The sequence below is a fragment of the Sinohyriopsis cumingii genome, chromosome 16, assembly GCF_028554795.1.
Source record: "Sinohyriopsis cumingii isolate HCF-2022 chromosome 16, ASM2855479v2, whole genome shotgun sequence".
NCBI lineage: Eukaryota > Metazoa > Mollusca > Bivalvia > Unionida > Unionidae > Sinohyriopsis > Sinohyriopsis cumingii.
The window spans coordinates 10,111,781-10,136,378 of NC_142976.1; the positions used below are offsets into that span (position 1 = coordinate 10,111,781).

Sequence of the window (24,598 nt, forward strand, 5' to 3'; positions counted from 1 at the left end):
CGGTACGCATGTTGTCAGGGTCGTAATAGTGAACCTCAGGTAAATGGGGTAGAACGGCGTGTTGATTGGCTTCCGTATTGAAAAAGTGAGGAAAATACCCTTTAGCCATTTCTGTCATTCCAAATGTTTTAGGCATTCGGCTCAAAGGCATGGCCAAGTAGCTCATCGAATCTTTAAACTGTACTTGTCCCACTTGCATAAAAATTATTTTGGCTCCGTTCAAAGTGACTTTAGGACGCTCGGTGCCTTGTTCCGTATAGTATCTGAGAAGAAACTGTCCATCGTATCCGGAGAAATTTTGAGCCATCACTGTGGCATGACGATGACAATCTCCGTAACGTTCGATGTCCTCTTTGCTCCACGTCTTGTCGATGGGTCAAAGACCCATTTGGCAAAATCATCTAGCGTCTTTGGTCCTCGAAAGATTTTTTCACGCCCTCCAGGAATTTTGCTGCAGTGAGGGCAATGACTGAATATAGGTTCTTGAATGCACTTCTCGCACGCTCGATGAGCCACGCAGAAATTAGGAATGTGAATACCGGTCTCTTGCATGCATTCGAAATCGAAAAAGATGAAATTTTCTTTTTTCTTGTGACCGTCCTCATTCTCTGGTTGGGGTTGGTATTTTTGCACGTAACATTGGTGTTCCAAGTCCACGATGTGATGATAAATGTGACATTTTTTCTTTCCTCGACATACGTGTGCCTTGGCACTATTGGTACGTATGATTTGTCCACACGTGAGGCACAATATCAGCAGATGAGAAGCGCATTTCTTCTGCGCACCTTGCGTCTTCAGATGTTGTTGGTAACAGGCAGGGCTGACAAACGTGCGCAGACAAGCAGGACAGTGCATTGGTTCTTGCCCTTCGCTCAGACAGGGTTGAGAGGCCAAACATCCTGAACATTTCGATCCACAATGTTTGTGTTGTTCTCGATTATTATAACCACGGTCACATTTCTCACAGTAATATTTGTATCCCAGGAATACAGTGATACTGGTAATGGTATCGAAATGTTCATCGTGATGATAAAGGTGAATGTATATTCAGTCCTTAAAACCTTGGCTTCGAAACAACAGAGGCCCATGCACTTCTTGAGGGTGCACTTTCAAGGTGTAGCGTGGAGCTAGAGTATCTTGCAATTTTTGCATCTCAGGAATGCCACAGGGTGAGTCTTTGGACAGGCCTGTTTGGTGTAACAGAAGTTCTGCTTCGTTTCGTTGTTTGGCTCGGTTCGATTTTCGGATGTTCTCCCATTCTCTTTTCCATTCTGCCGTGTCATTCTTGTTTTCATAGGTTCGTCCCACCACGATAGCCCTGGCTAAACACATCTGGTCTCGAGGGTTGTTAATTCGGACGAGGCTTGTTTTGGTGTTACGAAGGCCGTCCACCAATAAGACCTTTTTGCGGCCAGTCCCTTGAGGAGGAGAGACGTGGGTAATGTCCAGTGTGGCTTTTCCATCGGTGATGTCAAACTGGTCATTGGGTTGTTGTACGTGTTGAATCTTGTCCATGACTTTGGAAGCAGTCAATTCTGCAGGGCTGCTAAACTCGATCCAAACAGGGGATTTCAAACCGTCGTGTTGTATGGAAAGTCTCAAACGATCGTCTTCTTTGGGTTGACATTGTCGCTGGAGTGTGGTAAGCAAAGAATCCCACACCCCGGTGATGAACCCTTCTGCTTTCTCTAACATTACTTCAGCCTTGAAATCTTTAAACTTCACCGTGTATTTGTAAGCCGTGGTTCTAAATTTTCTAGAGGAGCACTTTTCCGTCTCTCGAATGGAATAGTACTTTTCAGGGTTGACTAAGGGTGGTGATCTTTGTTTAGAGGGTTTGGATTCTGGTTCACTCATGACCTCTTCAAAATCACTGGCATGAATTTGTGCCAAGACTTCAGCCCTGGTACGAGGCGATAGATCACGTTTCTGCCTCTTACTTTCTTCTTCTTTCTTCTCGAATGAATAGGATCGTTTCATCTTGAGTGCAAAACGTCAAATGACTAAAGTTTAAACACCATTAACTAATTTATAGTCATGGCAGACCAGCGTATATAAAAGGGTGTGTGTCTTGTCCTTTCACTATTCATTTCACTCTCAAACCGAGCACAACGATGGAAGAGACTACACAAATCGAACATTTCATCAGAGCTTTGCGAGGGGTCATTAGAAAATTCTCTTCAGACCAGCCGACGGACTACTCTCCTTCCTTGCGAAATAAAAGTCAAGATACTTGCTATATCTGTCAGAAGAAAGGGCATTGGTCTTCAGAGTGTCCAGACCGTCAAAAAAGAAAAAAAGGGGCTAGAAAAGACAAAAGTCAAGATACCCGTTATTATTGTCAAGAAAAAGGACATTGGTCTCCAGATTGCCCAGAAAAGAAACAAGAGGAGTCAGAAGAAAAGAGGGATTCTTCAGAAGAAGAGAGGGATTCTTCAGAGGAAGAAAGCAGTCAGGTAAAAAAAAAAGAAACAGGAGAAGAAAAGAAGAAGGGAAGAAAGTGAGGAGGAAGAGGAGGAAAAGAATATGACGGTGAAGAAATTTAAAAAACAGAGAGACTAAACAATGAGACAGAAGAAGTCTATGATCTTTTTAAAGTGCTATGTTGTGAATTGTGAATTGGATTGTAAATATTTATAAAAGAATAAATTAGGTATAAAAAGGTAAGAGTCTTTGGGTTTTGATTTTAAAATAAGAACGTACACTCACACACTCATAAACACGTACTATAGGGGTATATTTTTTTTTTTTTGAGTTATTGGCAATTGAAAGTCTATCTCTTTTCGAGAAATGTGGGTGGCCCTGAAAAGGGACATTTTGGTGTAGGGGTGAGTTTAAGTAATCAACTTTAACTGCCTTAAAGCCTTTGCCAAGGCCAAGGCCTACTTCTGGACTGCGTACTGTTGATGATGATGATGATTTGGTTGAAATCACTAAGGGTGGCACGGTATGCTTAGTCGCAGTTTTGGAGTGTTTAGCTCGGGAAGATCGTATTCTCTTCGGTCGTAATAAAGAAGTCTGATACATTTGTTTCAGACTTCTTAACTCCGCTAAAATGTCTAACAATACTGTGACCGTTTGATTTTCACACCCTTGTTTCTTTGCTGCTGCTTCTTCTTGTTGTTTTTTTCTTACCTCTTCTCGCTGTTGTTGCTGTAGGAGAAAAGCTTGTTCCACTTCCTTTTGCTGTTGTATAAATTTCTCCAATTGTTCTTTCTGTCTCTGTCTAAAATTCTCCACGTGCGGTAATGAAGGTGACGAAGGTTCCGGAACAAATTCTTGCGAGGTAAGAAAATCCACAAAATCCCAATTCACCTCTTCTGAAAGTAAGTCCGGGTTCCCTTGGGTGGTCTCCACTGCTGGTGCACCCCCATTGATCGTTTTCTGAGTTTCCGTCATGTTGAATAACTGTCGCATAGATTGACTGCACACAGGCGCTAGCGAATCTATATAGACCACGTGACGTCACAGACTGCTCTCTTCCGATTGGACGATGGCTGACTGAATTTTGTAACGCGTGTTTGGATTGGTTAATGAACTCAGTCCGTTTCAATCCTTCCTCTACCTATAAATAAGCGCACTTCACTGCATTGATTCACCTGTTCTCGGCGCCTCAAGATGTGGACCGACGTACATTCTTCCACCCTTGTGTCAACGATGATGTTCCGGACGGACATACCCATGTATGTCCGATCCAACTAGACAGTTGTCCATAGGACCGACACGAACCTGTGGATACGTAGGATCTACGTAGAAAGACAAGGATGCCTGAAAAGAGTGTTAGTTTATGGACCTACCATTAGACGAAGCCTAAGACGAAGAAGATGTTGCAGATGCCCTTTATGTTAAGGGCATATTAACATAAACCCAAAGGCCCTTTTGAGGGCCACCCACATTTCTCGAAAAGAGATAAACTTTCAATTGCCTACCACTTTTTTTATTTAAAAAAAAATAAAATAATAGAGACCCCTCCATGTTTCAATTTTCGTATGTTCCCTTTTCATAGACCCATCAGGTCGGAACCGTATTAAAATAGGGTCCCGACCCTATTCCATTTCCCCTTGTCCCTAGATAGACCCACACTCTATTCCCATGTTAAATTCCCCTTGTCCCTAGAATGGATATTTTTTTTCTCCCATGTTAAATTACATAGTCCCCAGAGTGGATATTTTTTTCACCTATGTTAAATTTTACATAGTCCCCAGAGTGGATATGCCCTTTTTAACATGGAAGTCCACTAGTCCCTAGGGTGTCCCCATTAACTACTTACGCCCATTAGTAAGCCTTTTGAAGACCTGGATCACTATCTCGCACTGTGTAGCATGATCCAAGCATGTGATGTAAAGAATTGTCTCTATCTTGAATGACAAATCGCTCATTCGTGAAAATATAAAGTAAAGTCATGAATATTATACATTATCACATCTGCTTGTAGTAATTGGCTAATTATTCGGTTTGTAAAATATCTTCCCAACACCAACACCTTACAATGACCAAAAAATTTTTTAAAAAATCAGTGAAATCTAACATGTAAAACTTTATTTCTCTGAACTGCAAATTGTAAATTTAAGAGTAACTAACAGTACAGTCGATGAGATCCCAAATCATCCTACATTTTGTATCGCAAGTCCACAAGTATACTGTTCCAAATGAATTCCAATATTGAATGTGCTGATCTAAATATAGTCTTCCATATGGTGATGTGCCGAAAGTACTGATGAATCTCTAATATATAACCCATAATATCTTTGATTGAATTCGTAATAAGCCCAAAGTGGTGTTTTAGCTCAAACGGTCAACGAGCATTTCGTAATTCCAATGAATAATGTAAAGCTGTGCTTCCTCTCAAATTATATGCCAACCGAATAGAAGATGGTACTACATACGCAACTTTAAGCAGGAATAATTACGTTTTAATCTTATCCAATCTATAATAATTTCATTTGACAAAAGTTAAAGTAGAATACACAGCGTTTGGGTCACTTTTAAAGGACAAATATCACTAATTCCTAAAAATACATATGGTCAGGCCATGAATTTAATTTTTAGTAAATATCGTTTAAAACTGCTGAAATTAGGTAGACATAACCATCAAGCAAGACAATAGTCATGTTGACCAAAGTTCTACCCTCAATTACTGACAATTATGAAGCACACATTATAAATTAAATTTGAAATAGGGTCATGCACATGTAATTAAATGTGATTATGTTTAGTGCTGCTTTGGGTAACGAAAACGAGGATATGAACAAAAATCACCAATAACAGGAAAGAACAAAATATAAATTGCAAAGAAATATTTAATACATCAATTAAATTGTTCAATATAGCATATTATAGCTGCTCTGATGTTGGTGCGATTTGGTCTTTACTTTCCAAGTTGGTAGCTGTTTATCGCTACATGTCAGTATGGATATTAACGTACGTATGAGTTGTGATTTGTAGAGTAATTGAAATGTAATAACATAACCTCTAAAATGCCTCAACACGAGAACGCGTTATGTTTTGTCTCTTGGTGCATTGAATAGTAGTCTGTATGGTCCAATTAACATTGATTGGTGGCCAATAAATTGTCATAAGACAAGTGAAGGTCAGTTTAAATAGTTCAGTAGCTTTCAAAATATACAGCTTAGCCATTGATCCAGTTTGCATCCTATTTAGTAATTATTCTTAAAGTGTTGCCAAAAAAAAACAGCTTTGTGTATTGTCTGCAGATAGCTATGGCTCTTCATACCAATATATTTAAGTCTACATGCTTCCAGTGATACATGTATTCATCTGTTTCTCTGTCTATCTGCCTTGTATATGCCTATATATGGATATATCTTTGTATCTGTCTATATGACTACAAATTTACATGGATACCATCATCTACATTTATGAATTCGTTTTTCATCATTGCATTGACACTAGAAATATAAAACGTGGGAGTTCTTAAAACCTCATTGGTAGTGTTAAACAGTACTATATTGAGTTCAAAAGCTTATCAGAATTATTCCCTGACTTTAGCTTTAGGGTATGGTCAAAATTCCTTTAGAACTAGGAAGTGTACCTCTTATTTCAGTTTATGATAGAGCCAAACTAAACATAGCCATTGAGTTTAGTTTGCAGTACATGCACTACATATAGATAATCAATTCATTAAAATCTATTTTCTCACCCATGCGACAGAGAAACCTACACGTTTTTCTGATCTTACTTTTCCTGTCTCAGTCTAGTCATCTCAGACCAGTCGTCTCAGTCAAGGTGTCCACGCGCTCAGAACTTCTTTTTTTTAAAAAAAGAAACCCTTGTTGTCTTCTGCTATGCTTGACGTAGTTGTACTAAAACCAAACAACAAGAACAACAACAAATATATAACAAAAAGATAGTAACTTAAATTAAATCCATCTTTGATAACACACCATACAAAAACATTTCGAAAGAGACAAAGACAAACGCATATGATGTCTAGCTTTTTGGTATTGTGCTTGTTCGTTCCACACATCCACACAGCATGTTCAATTTTATCCTATATGTAGGCCTAGCTCAGTACATTTTCAGGTAAGCGTAATTAAATATAGCTAAAGTTACCTAACTAATTAATAATACTTCGTGTGAAACAAATTATATACTGTTAGCAACATTTAATGACGCTGACCTGAAAATGAATGTGCTACAGATATGATAAAATTTTCATTGCTGTGTGAAATGAACAATATAACATGAAACTCTGATACATGCATATAGGCTATAGACCTATACACTTCATAGCCTCGCAACTCTCTTAACAACTATGGAAAACGTAGTAACAGCCAGAAGAATGTTATATAAAACATGCTTTTTTTTCTAATTTTGTTAAGCATCTCCATTGTGCCCCGGTTGAATAAAAAATTTACCTACAATATTTAGTGATAAATAGTACACTTACTAGTCAGAATAGACCATTTATCCGTCAACACATTAATTCATAAGCAAATTGCACTGTTGCACTTGCCATATTTCCAGGATAGAAAAAAATTGTTCAAAGAATCCGTGAACTTGAAGGTTTAGCACATGATTATCCGTTAGAGTCCGGTTTTGGAGTGTTTATTATACACGGGGTAATTTTACAATCAATATTAAGGACAACACAAGTATGTCACACACAGTTTCACCTCCTCCAAAGAAAAGAATAGTTATATACGATAGTGACACAGACCTCTAATTACCCATGACTAATCTAAAGAAAGATGTTACTCTTCGTTACAGCTTGTACTAAGTATAACTACAGTAGAGCTGAGCACCCAATATCGTATTATTATTTACAATATAACTTTTCAAAATTGGAACTGACGAAAATGAAACACTTTCCTGTAATAAATATAAATTATTTATTATCAATTTCATATAGCGTCCATTTATTAAATGTGATAATACCTCATTATTATGCGACGTTTAATGTTGTTATTTTTCTTTGCTCACGCGTATAAACTCTGTACTTCGGGCGCAGCGGTTACACCATAGCGTTCATTAACATAATTATATTCATGCGCATCATGTAAAAATTGTACGTGAATACTAGTGCAGAATCCGTTTTGCTTTAAAGGAAAACATTGGGTGAGAAAAATAATCTACGTTGGGGTTTAGGCCACGACAAGGAAATCCCAGTCGCGGGCTTATATTATATGTCTCCCCACGAGACTTGTCCGAGTGGGGAGACATATAATATAAACCCGCAACTGTGATTTCCTTGTCTCTGCCCAAAAGCCAATCTAAGTTGAAACAATGTTACCATCCTATTCCAACTGAGACTGGCCACTTCTAACCAATGTAACATTCTAGCTACCTGAGGTTAACCATTTCTTGCCACGGTAGATATTCCAACAATTATAACCAGGCATTACCCATGTATTCATACCCTCACTGGACCCTCCAGTTAAAATATTTTGTCCTCAACAATTTGTTGAGATTCTACACTCTGATGCTTTCAAGATTTTATTTCTTGGAGAACTGATACGTTATTTTGAAAATTAAAATGTCAACGAAACATAGGTAGCTTCTGCAATCACTAGATTCGAGACATGTTGGTTATTAAAGCACTGAAAAGAAACATTTATAACCCACCCCCCCTTTCTCTCTCTCTCTCTGACACACACACACACACACACACACACACACACGCACTCAAAGATTCAACACCCAACTGAATATTTAACTAGACTGCTATACCTAAAGTTTCAAAACGTATTTTTTTTCTTGAAGCCATACAATAACGTTGGATCAGCTTCGTATTCATTATTTTACTTGTATGGATTAATTTATGTATTCATATATACTTTGCAAACAATGTAGCCTTCAAATTGGTGACGTAAACATGGTAATTATAATTCGGCTTAGTATAATTATCTGTGCAGTGAGAAGTTCTCTTTTAACGTAATAAATCGCTAAGTGTGACACAGTGACTAGACTAAATTCATTTAAACTGGCAAGGCACAACACATTCAACCTATTTGCATTAACACACGTTCCAAACGAAACAAGACAGACGAATTTCGGACGAAACTAGTCACAAGAAAGTAATCAATAACTCTTTGTCCATTTCGCTGTGTACTTACTGCTAAGAACAAATAGACCATTGCAAGTTCCTTTGAGGAAATAATTTATAGTGATTCTTCAACGTAATTATCGATTTCTAGTGGTCTTCATAGGTAATGGAGTTGTTTAAATAGGAAAGCTAAATCTGCAATTAATGAGAAATTGTATTATATTTTCATTTCTAAAGTATTTTATTTTAACTACGGCACGACCAATTAAAACTCCAAAAGTGGAGAAATCGTTGAGGTTTGAGAGAGAGAAAGTATTAAAACGTCTTCGATATCTTTTTTTGTTTGTTTTGTATACTTCTTGTGAAGGTCGGAGAAAATTCTGTTATAACCGTATGTATTATTTTCACCATGCTTATAACTTTGTGCATTTTCTGCACACATCTATCGATCTTCCTACCAATATATTTATGACTACTTGCTGCTTGTGATACATGTATTCATTAATTTGTCTGTCTGTTTGCCTTGTAGATATTTGTTTCTTGATATGTTGTTGCATCTTCCTGCATGATTACATTTCTATATGGATACATTCAAATGCATATCATTGACGTCATGGCTGCTTTATTTCGTCATTGCTTTGCCATTAGAAACAAACATTCTATGGGAGTTCTTAAAATGTCATTGGTGGTTTAAAGCAGGACTATCTTGAATTCAAAAGCTTATCATAATTAGTGTCCAAATTTAGCTCTTGAGTATGGTTAATATTCCTTTAAAACTAGGAAGTATGATTCTTGATTCAGCTTATGATAAAGCCAAACTAAACATAACCATTAATTTTCGTTTACAGTACATACGTTTCATATGGCCACTCAATTAATTAAAATATATTTACTCACTGGCCTTTTCACGTTAGTGAAATATCACCATAATTGAATGTGTAACCTTATAAATGTGTGAGGCACTCCTCGCATTTATGAACATTAAAACACAATAATCATCTACATAAAATCTAATTGAGGAATATGACGTTGGAGACGTCGGGAGTGGGGAGAGAAGGATTTGTGCCATTGCTATGGTTTCTTTATCGCACATATGACGTTATGTAGTGGATACAAATACATACCAGATTGGAAATGTGATCAGAGGCATTTGTGAATCACCACTTACTAGTCTCCTTCCACTGGCTGCTATATTTAGAGGACGCTAGAGCGTCATTTTTAAATCAGATCTGTGTTTTTATATACTGGTATTTTGGGAGCGTTTGCTTTAGTTGGAACTACAAGGTAACATCCTTGTCAGACTGTCTTTCTTAAATTCGTACAAGAAAGGTTGATTAGTCCAAGACTAAAGGTGTGCCCGCCATACACAATGAAAATAGTACAATCTGCTCGGAAATATTTATTTACTTTTCTATAAAGCAAGAAAATATTAAACGTTGAAAGTGGCATGATGAAAATTTCACATTAAGATGCCATGACTTCGCATTTAGAGTGATTTTGATAAAAGATAAAAATCATTTTTTTCCATGGATTTCTTAGTAAGCTTTGATCGAGCTTCAAATTTATTTTGTTTTAAATGTATAATCTTCGCACAATAAAACGTAAAAGCATCTTCAAACCAATAAATACTTTATAGTGGGAAAAATGTTTCGTGTTCTTCTGAATTGATAGGAAATTTATTTCGAAATATAGAAATGCTATTTTGTATCTGCAGGTTAAATTTGTTGCAGGCTAGGCACGTGTAACAAACAATTTAATATAGCCCAAGTTGTCTTCGGAATAATGTCCACGAGGTTATCATTGACTAGAACACAGTGTTTTTAAAAAGTAATATGCCGTGTTGGAAGTTTATATTATAATATGTTCAACTTGGTGAATTAGGAGGCCATTTTTGTATTTTAGTGGAAATTTATGTTTTCTAGTTCCAACTATACTATCGCAATGAAACCTAGTTAAGTCTGATATTCATATAACCTTACATTTATTACAATAATCGAAAACAAATACGCGGACTCTTGCTACTTTTTTTGTCCAGTAATCGTGTGGTTTAAATACGCTAATGATGCTACGTGTATTTGAACTTGCTATGCCAGCATAACTTATCCTACGTGTAAGAAACGTGCAAAATAAATGTCCAAAAGAGATTTGAAGAGACAATTCCGGATATTCAGTGTCTTGAATGTAGTGTGCCAAGACGAAGATTAACGTGATTCTAACGTTAAGGAGAAAGAAAAAATAAAATAAAAAAGAAAAAATAATTAAGAAAAAAAAGAAGAAAAAAAGGAAAAGGACGATCTTAAGAGTGTCGAGAAAAGTAAAAGTTTTGTTGGTGATGATGCTGATATGTATGGTAAACTCAAATATCGCCAAAGTATTGAAAATCGAGTGCGAATATATCAAGATGAAAATGAAGCCCTTCTGTCGCAAGCCTAAACACATGAACATGAAAATGGAATATACATAATTGTAAAACAAGTCAAAGTGTATGATCACACTGCAAACGATTAGATGGACGAATTTAAAAAAAAAATAGGACTTGAGCTTACTCTGAAATTTCTCGGCATGTATTTTTTATGGATTATAAATGGCCATATCCCACATTGTGATCTAAAACTTCCTTGTTCGTGTCCGGTCACGTGGTATATTATGTCAATGACAAAACTGATATAACTGGATATAAGATAAGAAATTCTGCACAGATAGACGAATCAGTGTTTACAATTCATTCGTCTGTGCAGCTGCAATGATAACAATGAAAATTTCATATGCATGTATTTTCGTATTATATTTTCTTTGTATTTTTCACTCCAGGGTTTCAAAAGCAAGTCAATACTTAGTAAAATGCAATAGAGAAAAAACGAAATGTTTAAATGACATATCAAGCAAAGGTTTCATTGCGAAGGAGGTAAGTGATTACGAATATTTGATAAAATTTATTGTTGTTTCATTCTCCTTTTTGGTATCAAATTACTATCACCTCTTCATTAAATTTACCGATATTTATCATGCGTTTTGCAACTGTATAATTTTTAAAATATTCATGAAGATTATTTGTAGCCGTCTTTTAGAAAATGGTGGTAGTTCAATCAAACTATTCATACATTGTATATTATCATGAACATTAAGCCGAATCCTTTGTTTACAGCCAAATCAAATGTACACCTATATTGTACTAAAAATAATTTTGCAGCGGATATTTCAACTCATTACAAATGAAATTTAATTTTTAAAGGAAATTGAAGGAAAAATAGCGACGTGTAAAGACTCTATATGAATGATGAGCTATATTGTAAGTTAGTCCTTTTGTCGGAGAAAGTGCAACTCTATATAAAAAAATTATTTTTTTATTTGGGGGGAAGTACTGATAATCCTCTTTGTGACTCTTTTTAATGTTTCTTGTCTATTGCATTACAGACCAATGTGCCTGACTTTTACAGCGCAGAGGACCCAAACGTTTCATTGAATACAACGGAGGATACTCTGGTTGGTAGTGAAAAAAAACATCATTATTTCAAATGCCTGTTAATAAAACGTATGATTTCCCTAGCTTTGTATTACAAATTTATATCAAGAAACTGAATTATGGTCTATATTAGCTTTTGACAAGGTGCCCGTTCAGCATATTTATCTATAGATGCAAAATCATAAATTTCAAAGCTGAGAGGATTCATTTACAGTATGTTTTTCTTCTTGTATGTTGATTTGCCATTTCAGACCTTTTATCAGTATACAAATACAAATTAGCGAATCTCTGAAATGCCTAAGATATGAATCAGTGGACAAGCCCCTAGGTACGAAAACTCTTCCTCATTCAAACATTGATCTGTTCAGGATGTTGAACGTGGCAAAGCCTGCCAGTAGCTTCTCATTGGTCGGTGGTTCTTCCCTGGGTTTTCCAGGTATCTTCCTCCACCAATTATAGTGGCCGCCATGTATAGCCTATCTTGTACTGAAAATGGCGTTAAACCCTAGAAAAACAACAACAACAACAACCTTTATGTCAGATACTTACTATATTCTTATAGTGTATTCCTACTGTATTAGGACCTTTATCGTTCAGATTTATATGTAATTGCGCTCAATTTTAGAATGGAGTAATATATTTTGTATTCATCGTAGATTTGATTCTGTCCGTCTAGGATAATTTTCATTGATGAATATATTGATTCACTCCAATTATTACGTTAGTTGAAAATTGTTTTTTTTTATATTATTATTCCTATTCTGCATTGATAAGTATTTACCATAATATGTATTTTTAGAGTCACGTAATGTCAAAATATATCTCGAGAATATTTATATGTGGAAGAAAGTAAATGTAATTGAGAGGTGTTTTTTATTCCTTTTTTATTTTTTAAAAGTGTACATTGTCCTTTGATCCAATTTATTCGCATGCAGTTTGTGGGTAATTAATTGCCATATGCAATACACTCATCATGTGATTTATTCGCCATAACTGGGTAGGTGTAATACAAATCGTAAGCCCCACTGCGTTATTTTGTACTATACTATTCGCACACTCTCCCGTTTCCATGTATCTCCTGGCGATTTTAGAAACAAAAGGCACCACAGATATAAAACAATGAACAGAATTAGTCATTTCTTTCATGGGTTTATAAGTTTTAACCAGATTGTCGCCTTGTGGTATCTACACATGTGAAATGGCTTTTCGTTAGTTACACATCCTACCATTATACATGAGAATGTAACACAATATGTTCCTTTAATTACTTAAAAAGGAAGGGCGGAGTGGGTTTGATAAGCTTAAAGTGAGATTCAACGTGTTTACTACTAGGTCATCGCAATGCCTGTGCTAAACAACACTTAAGTTCAAATATTTGCTATAGATCTGACCCATTATCGTTTACGTACGGAATCATTTCTTATCAAATGGAAATTTTACAACCTTGCATACTTATTGTTTTCAATGCAAATCAACACATTTGTAAAATTTGAAATACATTTCTTTAATACATTTGAGTTTTCAAAGTTGAAAGTTTTCATAGGTTCTCTATCCTCTCGTGTCCTATGAGGGGCCCTGTCAGTGTATGATAACCTGTGTTATGTAACGGTGCAATCGTCAACGACTGGTGACACTGCTATCAGTCGTACTTTAAATATAAATACTCAGATGATAAGTACGGTAAACTTCGACAGTGGTTTGTTCGTTCCGTGTTATAAATGCACTTTAATCACACTATAATCACACTGGCAATATCGAACAGAGGAAATGGTAGCTAGTGCATTTCCAACGCACAAACATAGGCAGCTGTAATGATCTATGCTGTGTGGGTAACGAACCCGCAAGTTTTGGAATACGACTCCGACGCTCTCTAACTGAATGAACGTATTTGTGTTTGGTTGTATTAAATAATGGGACACCGATTAATAAGAAGTTTGCCTCTCCCAAATTTAAATTCTCCTATAAATACCATTCCGCGTGGGTAAATTCTTACCTTTTTTCACCATACACACATTTTTCAAAGACATGTACGTAAAAATCTAGGTGTTATAAGCTTAAAAATTCGCGCACCTATGAATTTGTATTGCCTTGAAAAACTTTCCGCGATGGAAATATCATTTTAGAACTAATAATTGGCTGACTTTTGTTTAAATAATGCGTGTGTGTGATTTGGATTTCTAACGTAGCTTTAACAATTTTGCATTCATATTGCTACCATGTCTGCAATATCAAGTGACCTATCGACAGCTGAAAAAAATAAAAAGACATATCATCTGATGAGAATATAAAATTTAAAGTTCAATCCATGATACAGTGAGAAATATATTCGTAGATTGTGAAGACAAATCAATTCTGACCAGTCAGTTTATTGTAGATAAACAACCAGAGTTAAGGAAGGATTAATGACATCGATTGAAATGTGCATCAATTACACTAATATCATGCATCGTAACCGAACACATTTACTCATGACAGGTTGCACTTCAATTTATTTAAAACACCTGACAGGTTTTTCCCAGATCGTACTCTTGGCTAGATTTAACGGCTGATCCTATATTATCATTTCCGATCAGGGGAATAACACTTGAGTGAACGTATCTGTGGTAAGGTAATTGTTATTTTTAGTGTTTCAAACTGAGCAAAGATTATCTGACTAGATGCTTGTGAAAACGCAACTGCCGTAACTATGATACGTTTGAATGTTAACGCTTTCGTTGAGTGCTGTTAAACATAAGCTTGATTTTGCTACTGTACAGATATAATTTATGAACCTTGAATATTTTAAATGTCTCTTAGTTTGCGAAAAGCGATAAGTGAAGTGCATACTGCAAATGCAAATTAAATTAAAACTTATTTAAATTTAGAAAAAGGTGAATATCAATAGATTTCAAATTCTTTGTAGATATTTGCTTCTTTCTCCCGATGGAATATAGTTCCAAACAACTTGTCACTATAATTACTTCACATTTACACCACAGGAAAATGGAAACATGGTGGAAGAAACAGGAGGCTATGGGAACGCAGGTAACGTCAAGTTCGCAAAAGTCGAATCAAAGAGCAAGGCGAAATTGAAGGTCATAGAAGGTGTAAGTAATACATTCATAATTTTATTATTTCAATGAAAATATGTTTCATTTTCTACAATATCTTGACACATGAAACCACGTTATTTTTATTTTACCGTAAACTTCAATCAAAACTAGCTCCTGAGGATACTGTTTTGATTTTTGCAGTTTCTATTTTTTATATAGTGTATAAATGGTTGTCACATCTGAATTTACAGGTCGAAGTTCTACTTTTATAACTTTCATCGAAATGCTATCCAGAGTGTTGATGAAGTCACAAATAAAAAAAGGATGAAATACATTTTTTGGTCTTCAAAACTTCGATGTTAATCATTTTCATAATTACTTGTCATCACACCAGATAAACTTGTCTCAAGTGAAGTCCCACACAGATGTATTGCAGCTGAAAGGATATGCTCATCATTTCGTTGAAAGATCTAACTTGGGTGGTGGTTTAGGTCTACAATTCCTGTTTTTGCAACCAGACAATATTTTCGACTGAGAATTTACGGCTTTCATATTATCTCATATACTATCTTCAACTTTTATGCTTGTCTGTTATCATTTTGCTTCTGATCGATTCCAGCAGGAAGCATGGTGTTGATTATTACTAACCTGAAATCAATCAAGAACTCGTCAGTAAATAATGACTTTCTTATGAACAATATTAATTTTTTTTCTTTAAATCTTTTCGCCCATGTAAAATTCCAGTCTTTCTTTACATTATGAAATCGCCTTTATTTCGTTGGAGGTCTGTTGTACGTGAAATAAGTTTCATGACCAATGATGTAGTGTTGGTCTCTATTGCTGAGTTTGTGTGTGTGTGTGTGTGTGTGTGTTTAGGATTTTTAGCACCGTTTAAACAATTTGTCAGTCACATCGCTACGGATGTCTGCAGTGTGGCAGTTTATAGTGATATCTAGCACCGAAGCGGCAGACATGTGGCATCATGTCTCACCCTGTCACAATATCCAGCACCCAGGCCGACCGGTCCCAACACTAACAACAGCGGCTAAAACCAATTTTTGTTTTAATAAGTTGTTGATATTGCTCAACCGGGTTTCGAACCCTTGACCTCTTGCATCCAAAGCGTACGCTCTAATAACCAATTAGGCCACCAGGGCGGTCTATTCTTAAAGATATACCCTTAAATATTGAATCACAATATATTGCCCTTGCTTGCATGTTGTCCTTTCCAATATATTGTGATGATTTTTAGGAATTGTTTCATGCTTCTGATTATCACAAGCAGTTTAAAGAAGCTCAAGATATAATGGTCAGGAAGTGCAATATTTAGACTTGAAGCCTCATGTTGTCACCATGTGTTTTTCACAGTGCAAAATGCAATTATCGATCAGTAGAATCACCTTAAATCTTCGGCTCTTGTGTTTTTTCAGCCTACCTTGGGAGAAGAACGTTTTTGCATAATTAATTATAAATCGGGTTAGAATCAATATATCAGTTGAGTTTCACGATCTTATTATTATTATTATTATTATTATCATTATTATTATTATTATTATTATTATTAATAATATTATTCATGGACGATATTGTACTGCCATTCATTCTAGCTTTTGTTACTGAGATATCCATCCAACGATCGTCCTCCTGTTTGTTCTAATACACATTAGCATCTAATCGCAGATGTTCCCCAATAACTTAATAGCTGTAATTGTTATGCCGCCGTTCGGTTTCGAACCCAGAGGATTTGAATGTTTCGTTTCTTGTAATGTAATCACTTATACTTAATTCCTTGCTATGTTTCAATCTGTGATCTTTTTTAAATCCGGTAACCTTTCGTTAAATTTTAGCATTAATGTTCTGAGAACATTTCTTGATTCCAACCATCTACTGGGTGCTTCTGCTAAAGCGTCTTCATTACTGACCAAGGGAGGGAATCAGTGTTCTGTTCTACATCATATGATGGGAGTGTGTCTGGGAAAATTGTCTATTAAACTTTTAGTTCCTTTTGAAACGATGCTCATATATATTTGTTCTTAGATACTAAGACTTGTGCCATTACAAAAAGAATAGTCCTAAAAAAGTTCTACCGCAAGTCCAAATCTATGAAATTCCAGTTGAATTAGAGTGGTATTTTAAATATGTTCCAGTATTGAACGTGTTAATAAGCTTGTAGCCTAGAATGTGCTTATGTGCTAAATGTCTGTACAGTGATGATGTGCTAACAGTTTCTCGATTATCACAATCATATAATCCAAAATATCCTTATCTGAATTCGACATTAATGTTCCAGTCTAAGAATATTTTTGAGCCCTTTTGAAATTGCAGTGATGGGAATAAATAATTCCACCCAAATTAAAAACTGAACACAATACTAATAACGATTCTGCTTCAGATGTTAAAGCAAGAACGAATAATTCTAAAGTAAAGAAGATTTTATACCCTCTAATCAACCTAGGTTGCAATCACCATTTTCTGAAAATATTATGATAACTTATAGGAAATTTCTGTTCTGGTAACTTCTAGGGTCAGAGTCAAGACTATATCTAACTCATATCGATGTAGACAGTTGTCTTTTTAATTAATCTATGATTTTAGAGAAATAGTAGCTACTTATTGTATTATTTTACAAGATAAATATAGCTGGTCAGGTAGAAAATTAACTCGATTTTGGACAAAGTAGAGTACAACATACAGATGTACACTAACAAACAATCATTAAGAAAAGGTAACAGGTAATACCAATTAAATATACATAACAGTATGTATATATGTATGTATGTATGTATGTATGTATGTATGTATGTATGTATGTATGTATGTATTTCAAGCGTACTTGTTTCTGATTGATTTCTTTCAACCACCGACATTTTCCCTAATGTTTTGCCTCTGACATCTATTTTATTTACATTTTCATTGGTATTTTTTACTTGCGTTGTTGTGCTATTCATTCTTTGGTGTTGCCTAGGTTATTGATTTCATGTAATTTTACCTGAATCTCCGTAGAACAAGATATTTGATTCTACCAAGAATTTATCCTAAATAATGGTGGTGTTCACGTGACCATTTGTACTTCAGGCATGAGAAATTAGTACTACATAGCCTTTAGTGAGATAATCTCTCACTATACTTGATATTGTTGCAATGATTGTCTTCTCAGTGTTATTTATCAATGACTCAAGCCCAATGTCATTTTTCGCCATTATCTTTTGATATTATAGCAGGTCCATTCGCCATAGTTTCTTAACTGCATTAGTCAACTATACAGGGGTACAGCCTTTTGTCTTTAGTGCCATAGATGCCTGTTCCTACTTGTGTTAGAATCATTCAAATTTTGTAACGGTAATTTATTAGTGTTTGTGGGCGTTCATTCTTTTTGTCTTGAGTACATGCATTCTTCCTTTTTTGACTCTTCATAATGTTCCACGTTTCAAGTAGCATTCAATGATACCTCTACTGACTCCATTACCCTTTCTTTGCTGTGTTAACTGCTACACGGCATGCGACCCCATTGAATATATAGTGTTAAGCGAGTCTTGCATGATACCCACGCGATTGTTTTTGTTGTTGTTCTTGTTATTATTATTATTATTATTATTAAGGTTGAGCTGGTTGAGGAGCAAATTTACGAAAAGCGAGTGACGAAATCTCGGGATGCCAATTGGGTGGATATGTGGGCTGTGGTATGTATCGAAAGAGTTTCCTATTTATGCTCTGAGTAAACAGAAAAAATAACTAGATGTGATACGACAATGACAGTCAGCGACGTTTTGTATCCAGTGGACGACGGAATTCCCTATTTTGTATTCAACTGATTCGTGACTAAAGAACCGGTCAAGTGCAGCATACAGCTTACACCGCTTACAGCCATCTGTCAGTCCTTTTTATGCCACTGTTCTTGTTTGTAAAATCGCTAGAATACGTTGTTTGACTGAGGTCTTCTTCAGAATATAATTGATATTAGCAATTCCTTCAGCTCAGTTTGTTTAGCTCTTGTTTTAAATTTACAAGTCGTTTGAAATGAAGAGAAAAAACTAGGTATGCTTATATATACTTACTAGAAGGTACGCTGCACACTTTATTCAAGTCAAAGTCATAGCCAAGTTCTTCAGTTTTCTGACTCTATTCTTTTTTCTTACAACCTTGAGATAAAGAGATGAAATATTGTATACATCAATTTTCTATAGTAGGCGTATCACGTACCAGATTTGGGGCCTTAACTTTATGGTCAAATGGCACAATTCGCTATTTGATTTTATCAAACTCTCCATTTCTATTATTAAGAATGTATTCAATAGAAGTAACAGGTTTTAGGTTTGGTATGCATTTATTCTATCGCAAAAAGGTGTGTCGCTTTTTATAGTGTGTCATATTTTTAATGTGAAGGTTACAATCAATATGTCACATTTGGCATTACAGTTTACTTTCTCTTCTATAACTTTCGAGCTGTATGAGATACAATAAAATCTGATGAACTTATATATCATCACCAGACTTGTATTTCATGCGACATTTAGGGTAATACATATAAGGTTACAAATTGATATTTTTAAAATGCATGTTTCCTTTCCGCTCTCTAATATAAACGGGTTAAACTTGATATACTTGCATTTTATCACAAAAATGCATGTTGAATACCAGATTGGAAGTCATATCTTCAAGGCCAGGGGCAATGGTTCTTTTCCATAACACTATCCTTTTTTTTCTCTCATGCTAAAATCATTTTAGATAAATGGATAAAACTTGATTTATTTATATTTATTCAACACTACAAAGCATGTTGCGGGAATTATCTTTAAGATCAAGGACAGAGGTCAATGGTGAGTTTGTCTCACATATTCAATATGAGATAAATCAATGAAACTTAAACTACTTTTACATAATACTGGAATATATATTGTTCAACATTTGCGAGGTCCCATCTTCAATCTTAAAGCCAGTGACAATTGTTTCTTAACTCCTGCTATATTACTCGAAGGCTTTATGAGGTACAAAGATGAAGCTTGGCACAATTTGTCTTCTCAATTTAATAACATGCCAATTAGCGAAGTCAATGTTGTATCTGAAAAGTCAAGTTCATTGATTTAATTTCCAACCCCTTTTCTACATGGTATTACTTTAATTCTCTTGGCAATAGAGCCATTAAACAAGGCTACTTCGCGTGCCCGACTAGAAACCTACAGCTCTATTATAAAAAAGAGCAGAGTCCATAATTGTAAACTTTGGGTGCCGTGGTCTCATCAAATTTATAATGGTACTATATGTCTCTCATTTCCAGAACGGAGCCGTGGTTCCATCAATGAAAGTAATTGAGGCATGGAGCCTGGGATATTCAGGTAGTGGGATTTATATTGCCGTTGTCGATGATGGAGTTGACATCTTTCACAGAGATCTCATAGTCAACATGGTAATTATTTAGCGATGTTGCATTATGAAAAGAAATGTTGATCAAGAAGGTCTTTTCCATATCACATGTTACATTGTGCATGGACGGGTAATGCTGTTCTGAGAACTGTAGTTATTGTTTCCCACTTAAAATTCCCCAAGCACTTTTAGGATGGTTGAATAGTTTATCGGTGCTAAATACATAGGCTTATTTGTACTGGAAATGTACGAGCGTATTCGCACCTCGACGCTAATCAGGAAGAAATGAAAACCTTTTTCGATCGTCATAAAGACTAATAGTTTTTTTTTTGTTGTTCTTTTGTTTTGCATTTGTTTCTAGAAAGTATAGATATACTCGATAACTATGGATAGCTCTGCTCATTTTCTCTTTTGTTAATGACTAAAACCACTGGTCTACAAGTCTGTAGAAGTAGTCTGCTTCAGAGATAACATGTGCTATTTATTATGGATTTTGATGTGCTGAATTCAAGTAAAACAATTATAACAACTCATTGGCTACTGTTTCCAAGATATTTTAGTTTTTACAGTTTACATTTATTTATATTGTGTTTATGGTTGCTTTACATGATAAATTTTCACCTGTCCTGTATATGACACACTTGATAAAACAAAACAGCAAACAGGTTATATAAATAAAATGTATTATGAAACAAAAGGCAAAAAACTATTATGTATATATTAGTACATAGTTTAGTCCTTATTCAGTGTCTACTCGGTGCTTATTGGCTTGTCTCTTGTATCCATTAAATAGAGCATCTCTTGTCACTGTACAGCGATAGTCTGCAAGCATTGATAGGCTCCATTTGCCTTGATAGCGTTTCTCAATTGATGCAATGTTCTGGTAGAATCGCTTGGCGTGCTCGTTGCTTAATGCTGCACAGTTGGGTAAAAAAACATCTAGATGAGAGTGTAAAAACTGTATCTTTCTTGACATGCTGCAACCAAGGCTTTTGTATGCCTTGAAGAGGTTTTCCACCAACTCACTGTAGTTGTCTGCCTTGTTGTTTCTGACAAAATATGTTGCCACTAGCTAAAAGGCTTTCCATGCGGTCTTTTCCTTGCCACGTAGTGCACGGTCAAATGCATCATCTCGAAGAAATTCACGAATCTGAGGACCAACAAAGACACCCTCCTTTACCTTAGCTTCTGTTAAACTTGAAAATTTTCCAAGGACGTACTTGAAAGCTGCTTGTGTTTTGTCCATGGCACTGACAAAGTTCTTCATAAGATCCAGCTTGATGTGCAAGGCTGGTATAATAATTGTCCTTGATTTAACAAGTGGTGGATGCTGTGCACTTTTCCTCTCAGGCTTCAGTGACTGTCGGAGTGGTTACTCTCTCTTGATGTAGTGGGAAGCTATCGCATGACTTTCAAATTCGCAGAGAAAACCGCAGTACGTTGTTTATCCAGTCTGCAGACAAAGCAAGTGAGCAGGAATCTTCAAATCGCCACAAAGCTGACACTGTTGTTGGTCATAGTTTATGAACCTCAAAAGTTGTTTCATGTTTTCATAGGTTTCCTTCATATGGACTGCATGACCAACTGGAATTAATAATAAAACATTGCCATTATGCGACAAAACAGATTTTAGACTCGTCTTCGATGAATCAATGAACAGCCTCCACTCATCTTGATCATGAACTATGTTGAGGGCTGCCATCACACCATCGATGTTGTTGCAGGCTACAAGATCATCTTTCATGAAGAAGAATTTTACTAGATCCTTTTCATTGTCACGGAACATGGAAACACTAACATCACCTTCCGGGAGATTCCACTGCTGTAGTCCGGAGCCCAACAGCTCTGCCTTACTCTTGGACAGTTCTAAATCCCTGACAAGGTCATTCAGTTCACCTTGTGTTATGAGGTGTGGTTTAGTTGAGGAAGATGGGAGAAACGATGGGTCATGTAAAAGTGATGGTTTAGGACTAGAAGTTTCATCTTCTTCCTCTTTCACGTCTGACTCAAGTGAAGATGATTCTAGTGCATCAGGAACCAGCAGTCCTTCACCGTGGGGTACTGGTCACATAGATGATGGAATGTTTCGATAATGCACAGTACACTTGTTCTTCTTTGACACACCTTTCCCAACTGGAGGCACCACGCAGAAGTAACAATTGCTGATATGATCTGTTGGCTCTCTTCAAATCATTGCCACTGTAAAATGCATAGATTTTCTTTTTCTGTTCAACCGCTGACGAAGATTTGTTGCACAAGTGTTGAAGCATTTGTGTGGGGCGTATCTAATGTCCTGATATGTAATTTTGCAGTCAAAATAAAGGTGATAGGCTTTTTAACCTGAGTGGTTATACTGCGCTTTAGTGACGCAAAAGTCACTTCACCACAAACATAGCAGAATTTTCGGCATTGTTCACACAAGTACGAGACATCTCTGCTTACTTTGGCTAAACAGAAATGTGTCCCTTTGCAAAATCAACCACTGATAAATAGGAGAGCACGACACTGCAATGATTTATAGAGCTGATATAGGTCAAATTGTTCACCAGAGTGATGTAAGCTTAGTTACTATTGCATTATCCATGACTTATAGGAATAAAATGATGTAATCCATATCATATAAGATGCAATACACGCTTCAGATTGCAGCATTAATTGTTTTGCCAAAAAGCAAGTACTGTCCCAATCCAGTCCTATATTTATTCATAGACCCAGTCAAATATATATTTTCGTCATTTCTGATTTAAATTGAGAGTCTTTCCCTTTATAACTGACTTATCCAAGGGTCGGATATACTGACCCAGTATCATATCTTTAAAACTAGAGCCAATCAACAGTTTAAGCATCATTTCCGTTCTCAATGACCCAGAATTAGTAATTTTGGACTACATTTCTTTCGGAAGGATTTTGGCTGTAGACTACTGTAACAGGATATTCATTACACGAGTTAAAGGAGTACCGTAGCAATGATCTTGTGTTTACACTATAATTAAGTGCAAATTTATATACTGCAATACAATCACAATTTGATCTGTCATGGAGTACGCATATAAAATTACACAATACCCTCATTTCCCAAATCATGTTATCTTCAGCGAATATAATTTATTTTGGCGAACCTAATACAACTGATAAAGTCAATGATAAATTTACTGAATAAGCTTGTTCTTTTGGATAATTTCCTCCATTTCATAATTCCTGAAAGGCAAGTTAAGACCAAAATAAAACGGAACAATAAGTATCCACTGCACACAAAGGCGAAATAATGGACTTAATATTTCATCCTAACATGAAAAGTAGAAAGTATTTTAAGTTATATGATTGACCAAAGTGTCTTCTTGTTCAATCAGTAAACATTCGTATAGCATTGCTTTTCTCTGAATTTTACCTCATGAATGTAAACTTTATTGGGAACATAATTTTCTTTTGAATGGTGTATCTTCCCATACTTTAAGCAAGCATTTCGTATACATAGTTAGAACACAACCTATAATAAGAAATATGTAGTCATGAATCTCCTGATGTGACGTTAAAACTATAGATTCATTCATCCATGAATATATGTTTCCATTCAAGAATCCGGAAACTACATTTTGTTCTATTCAGGGTTCGTCTTATCATTACGACTATGTCTCGAATGATCGGAATCCATCGCCAGTAAGACGGGACACGTGAGTACTAAAGTTCACTTATTCAGAAGCAAACTTTGTTTCCAATTAAGTGCTGTCTCTTTATCCTTTTGTACTACTCTCACTCTCTTCTCTGACTGCACAAAAGACAATGGTTTGTTATTTACAATGATTTATTACGTTTGTGTTTGATCTATTATGCAAAACTGCCCTTATGTATACATGACGCGGCAGTTGACAATGATGAGTCTTTAACGGCTTTCCGATATTTTCGGATAAGTAAGACCTTTCGCAGAAGAAAAAAGGAGACAGTTGCAAGAAGTGAACAGATAATTACAGTAGAAATATAATAATAATTAGAATAACAGTTCGCGGCAGGTTTTGCTCTTGTATTAAGGAGTACAAAATTGTTTTTCGTACCTTAAATTATTTGAAAGAATCAGCTTCTTACATAAACAAATTGACGTATGAAATATTTATCTTTATTAAAGCAGCATTGAAACTTTAAACGTAGCTTAAAATCCTGTTGGGAAGACTTTCCTGGCTTTCTTTGAAATTTCTTGTGTCCTCATCGCATATAATACCTAAGTTTCAGCGGAAATGCATT

At 35.7% G+C, this 24,598-nt stretch overlaps 1 protein-coding gene across 1 annotated transcript; it reads left to right on the plus strand.

Annotated features, from left to right (window-relative positions):
• The first annotated feature begins 11,236 nt into the window (after positions 1-11,236).
• Positions 11,237-24,047, plus strand: LOC149779932 (uncharacterized). The gene is made up of 6 exons (XM_089936292.1): positions 11,237-11,411; positions 11,921-11,989; positions 14,948-15,055; positions 18,601-18,681; positions 20,277-20,405; positions 23,969-24,047. Exons 1-6 carry the CDS (start codon positions 11,250-11,252, stop codon positions 24,035-24,037), a joined length of 618 nt encoding a protein of 205 aa, XP_089792418.1. The 5' UTR covers positions 11,237-11,249; the 3' UTR covers positions 24,038-24,047.
• The last annotated feature ends 551 nt before the right edge of the window (positions 24,048-24,598 follow it).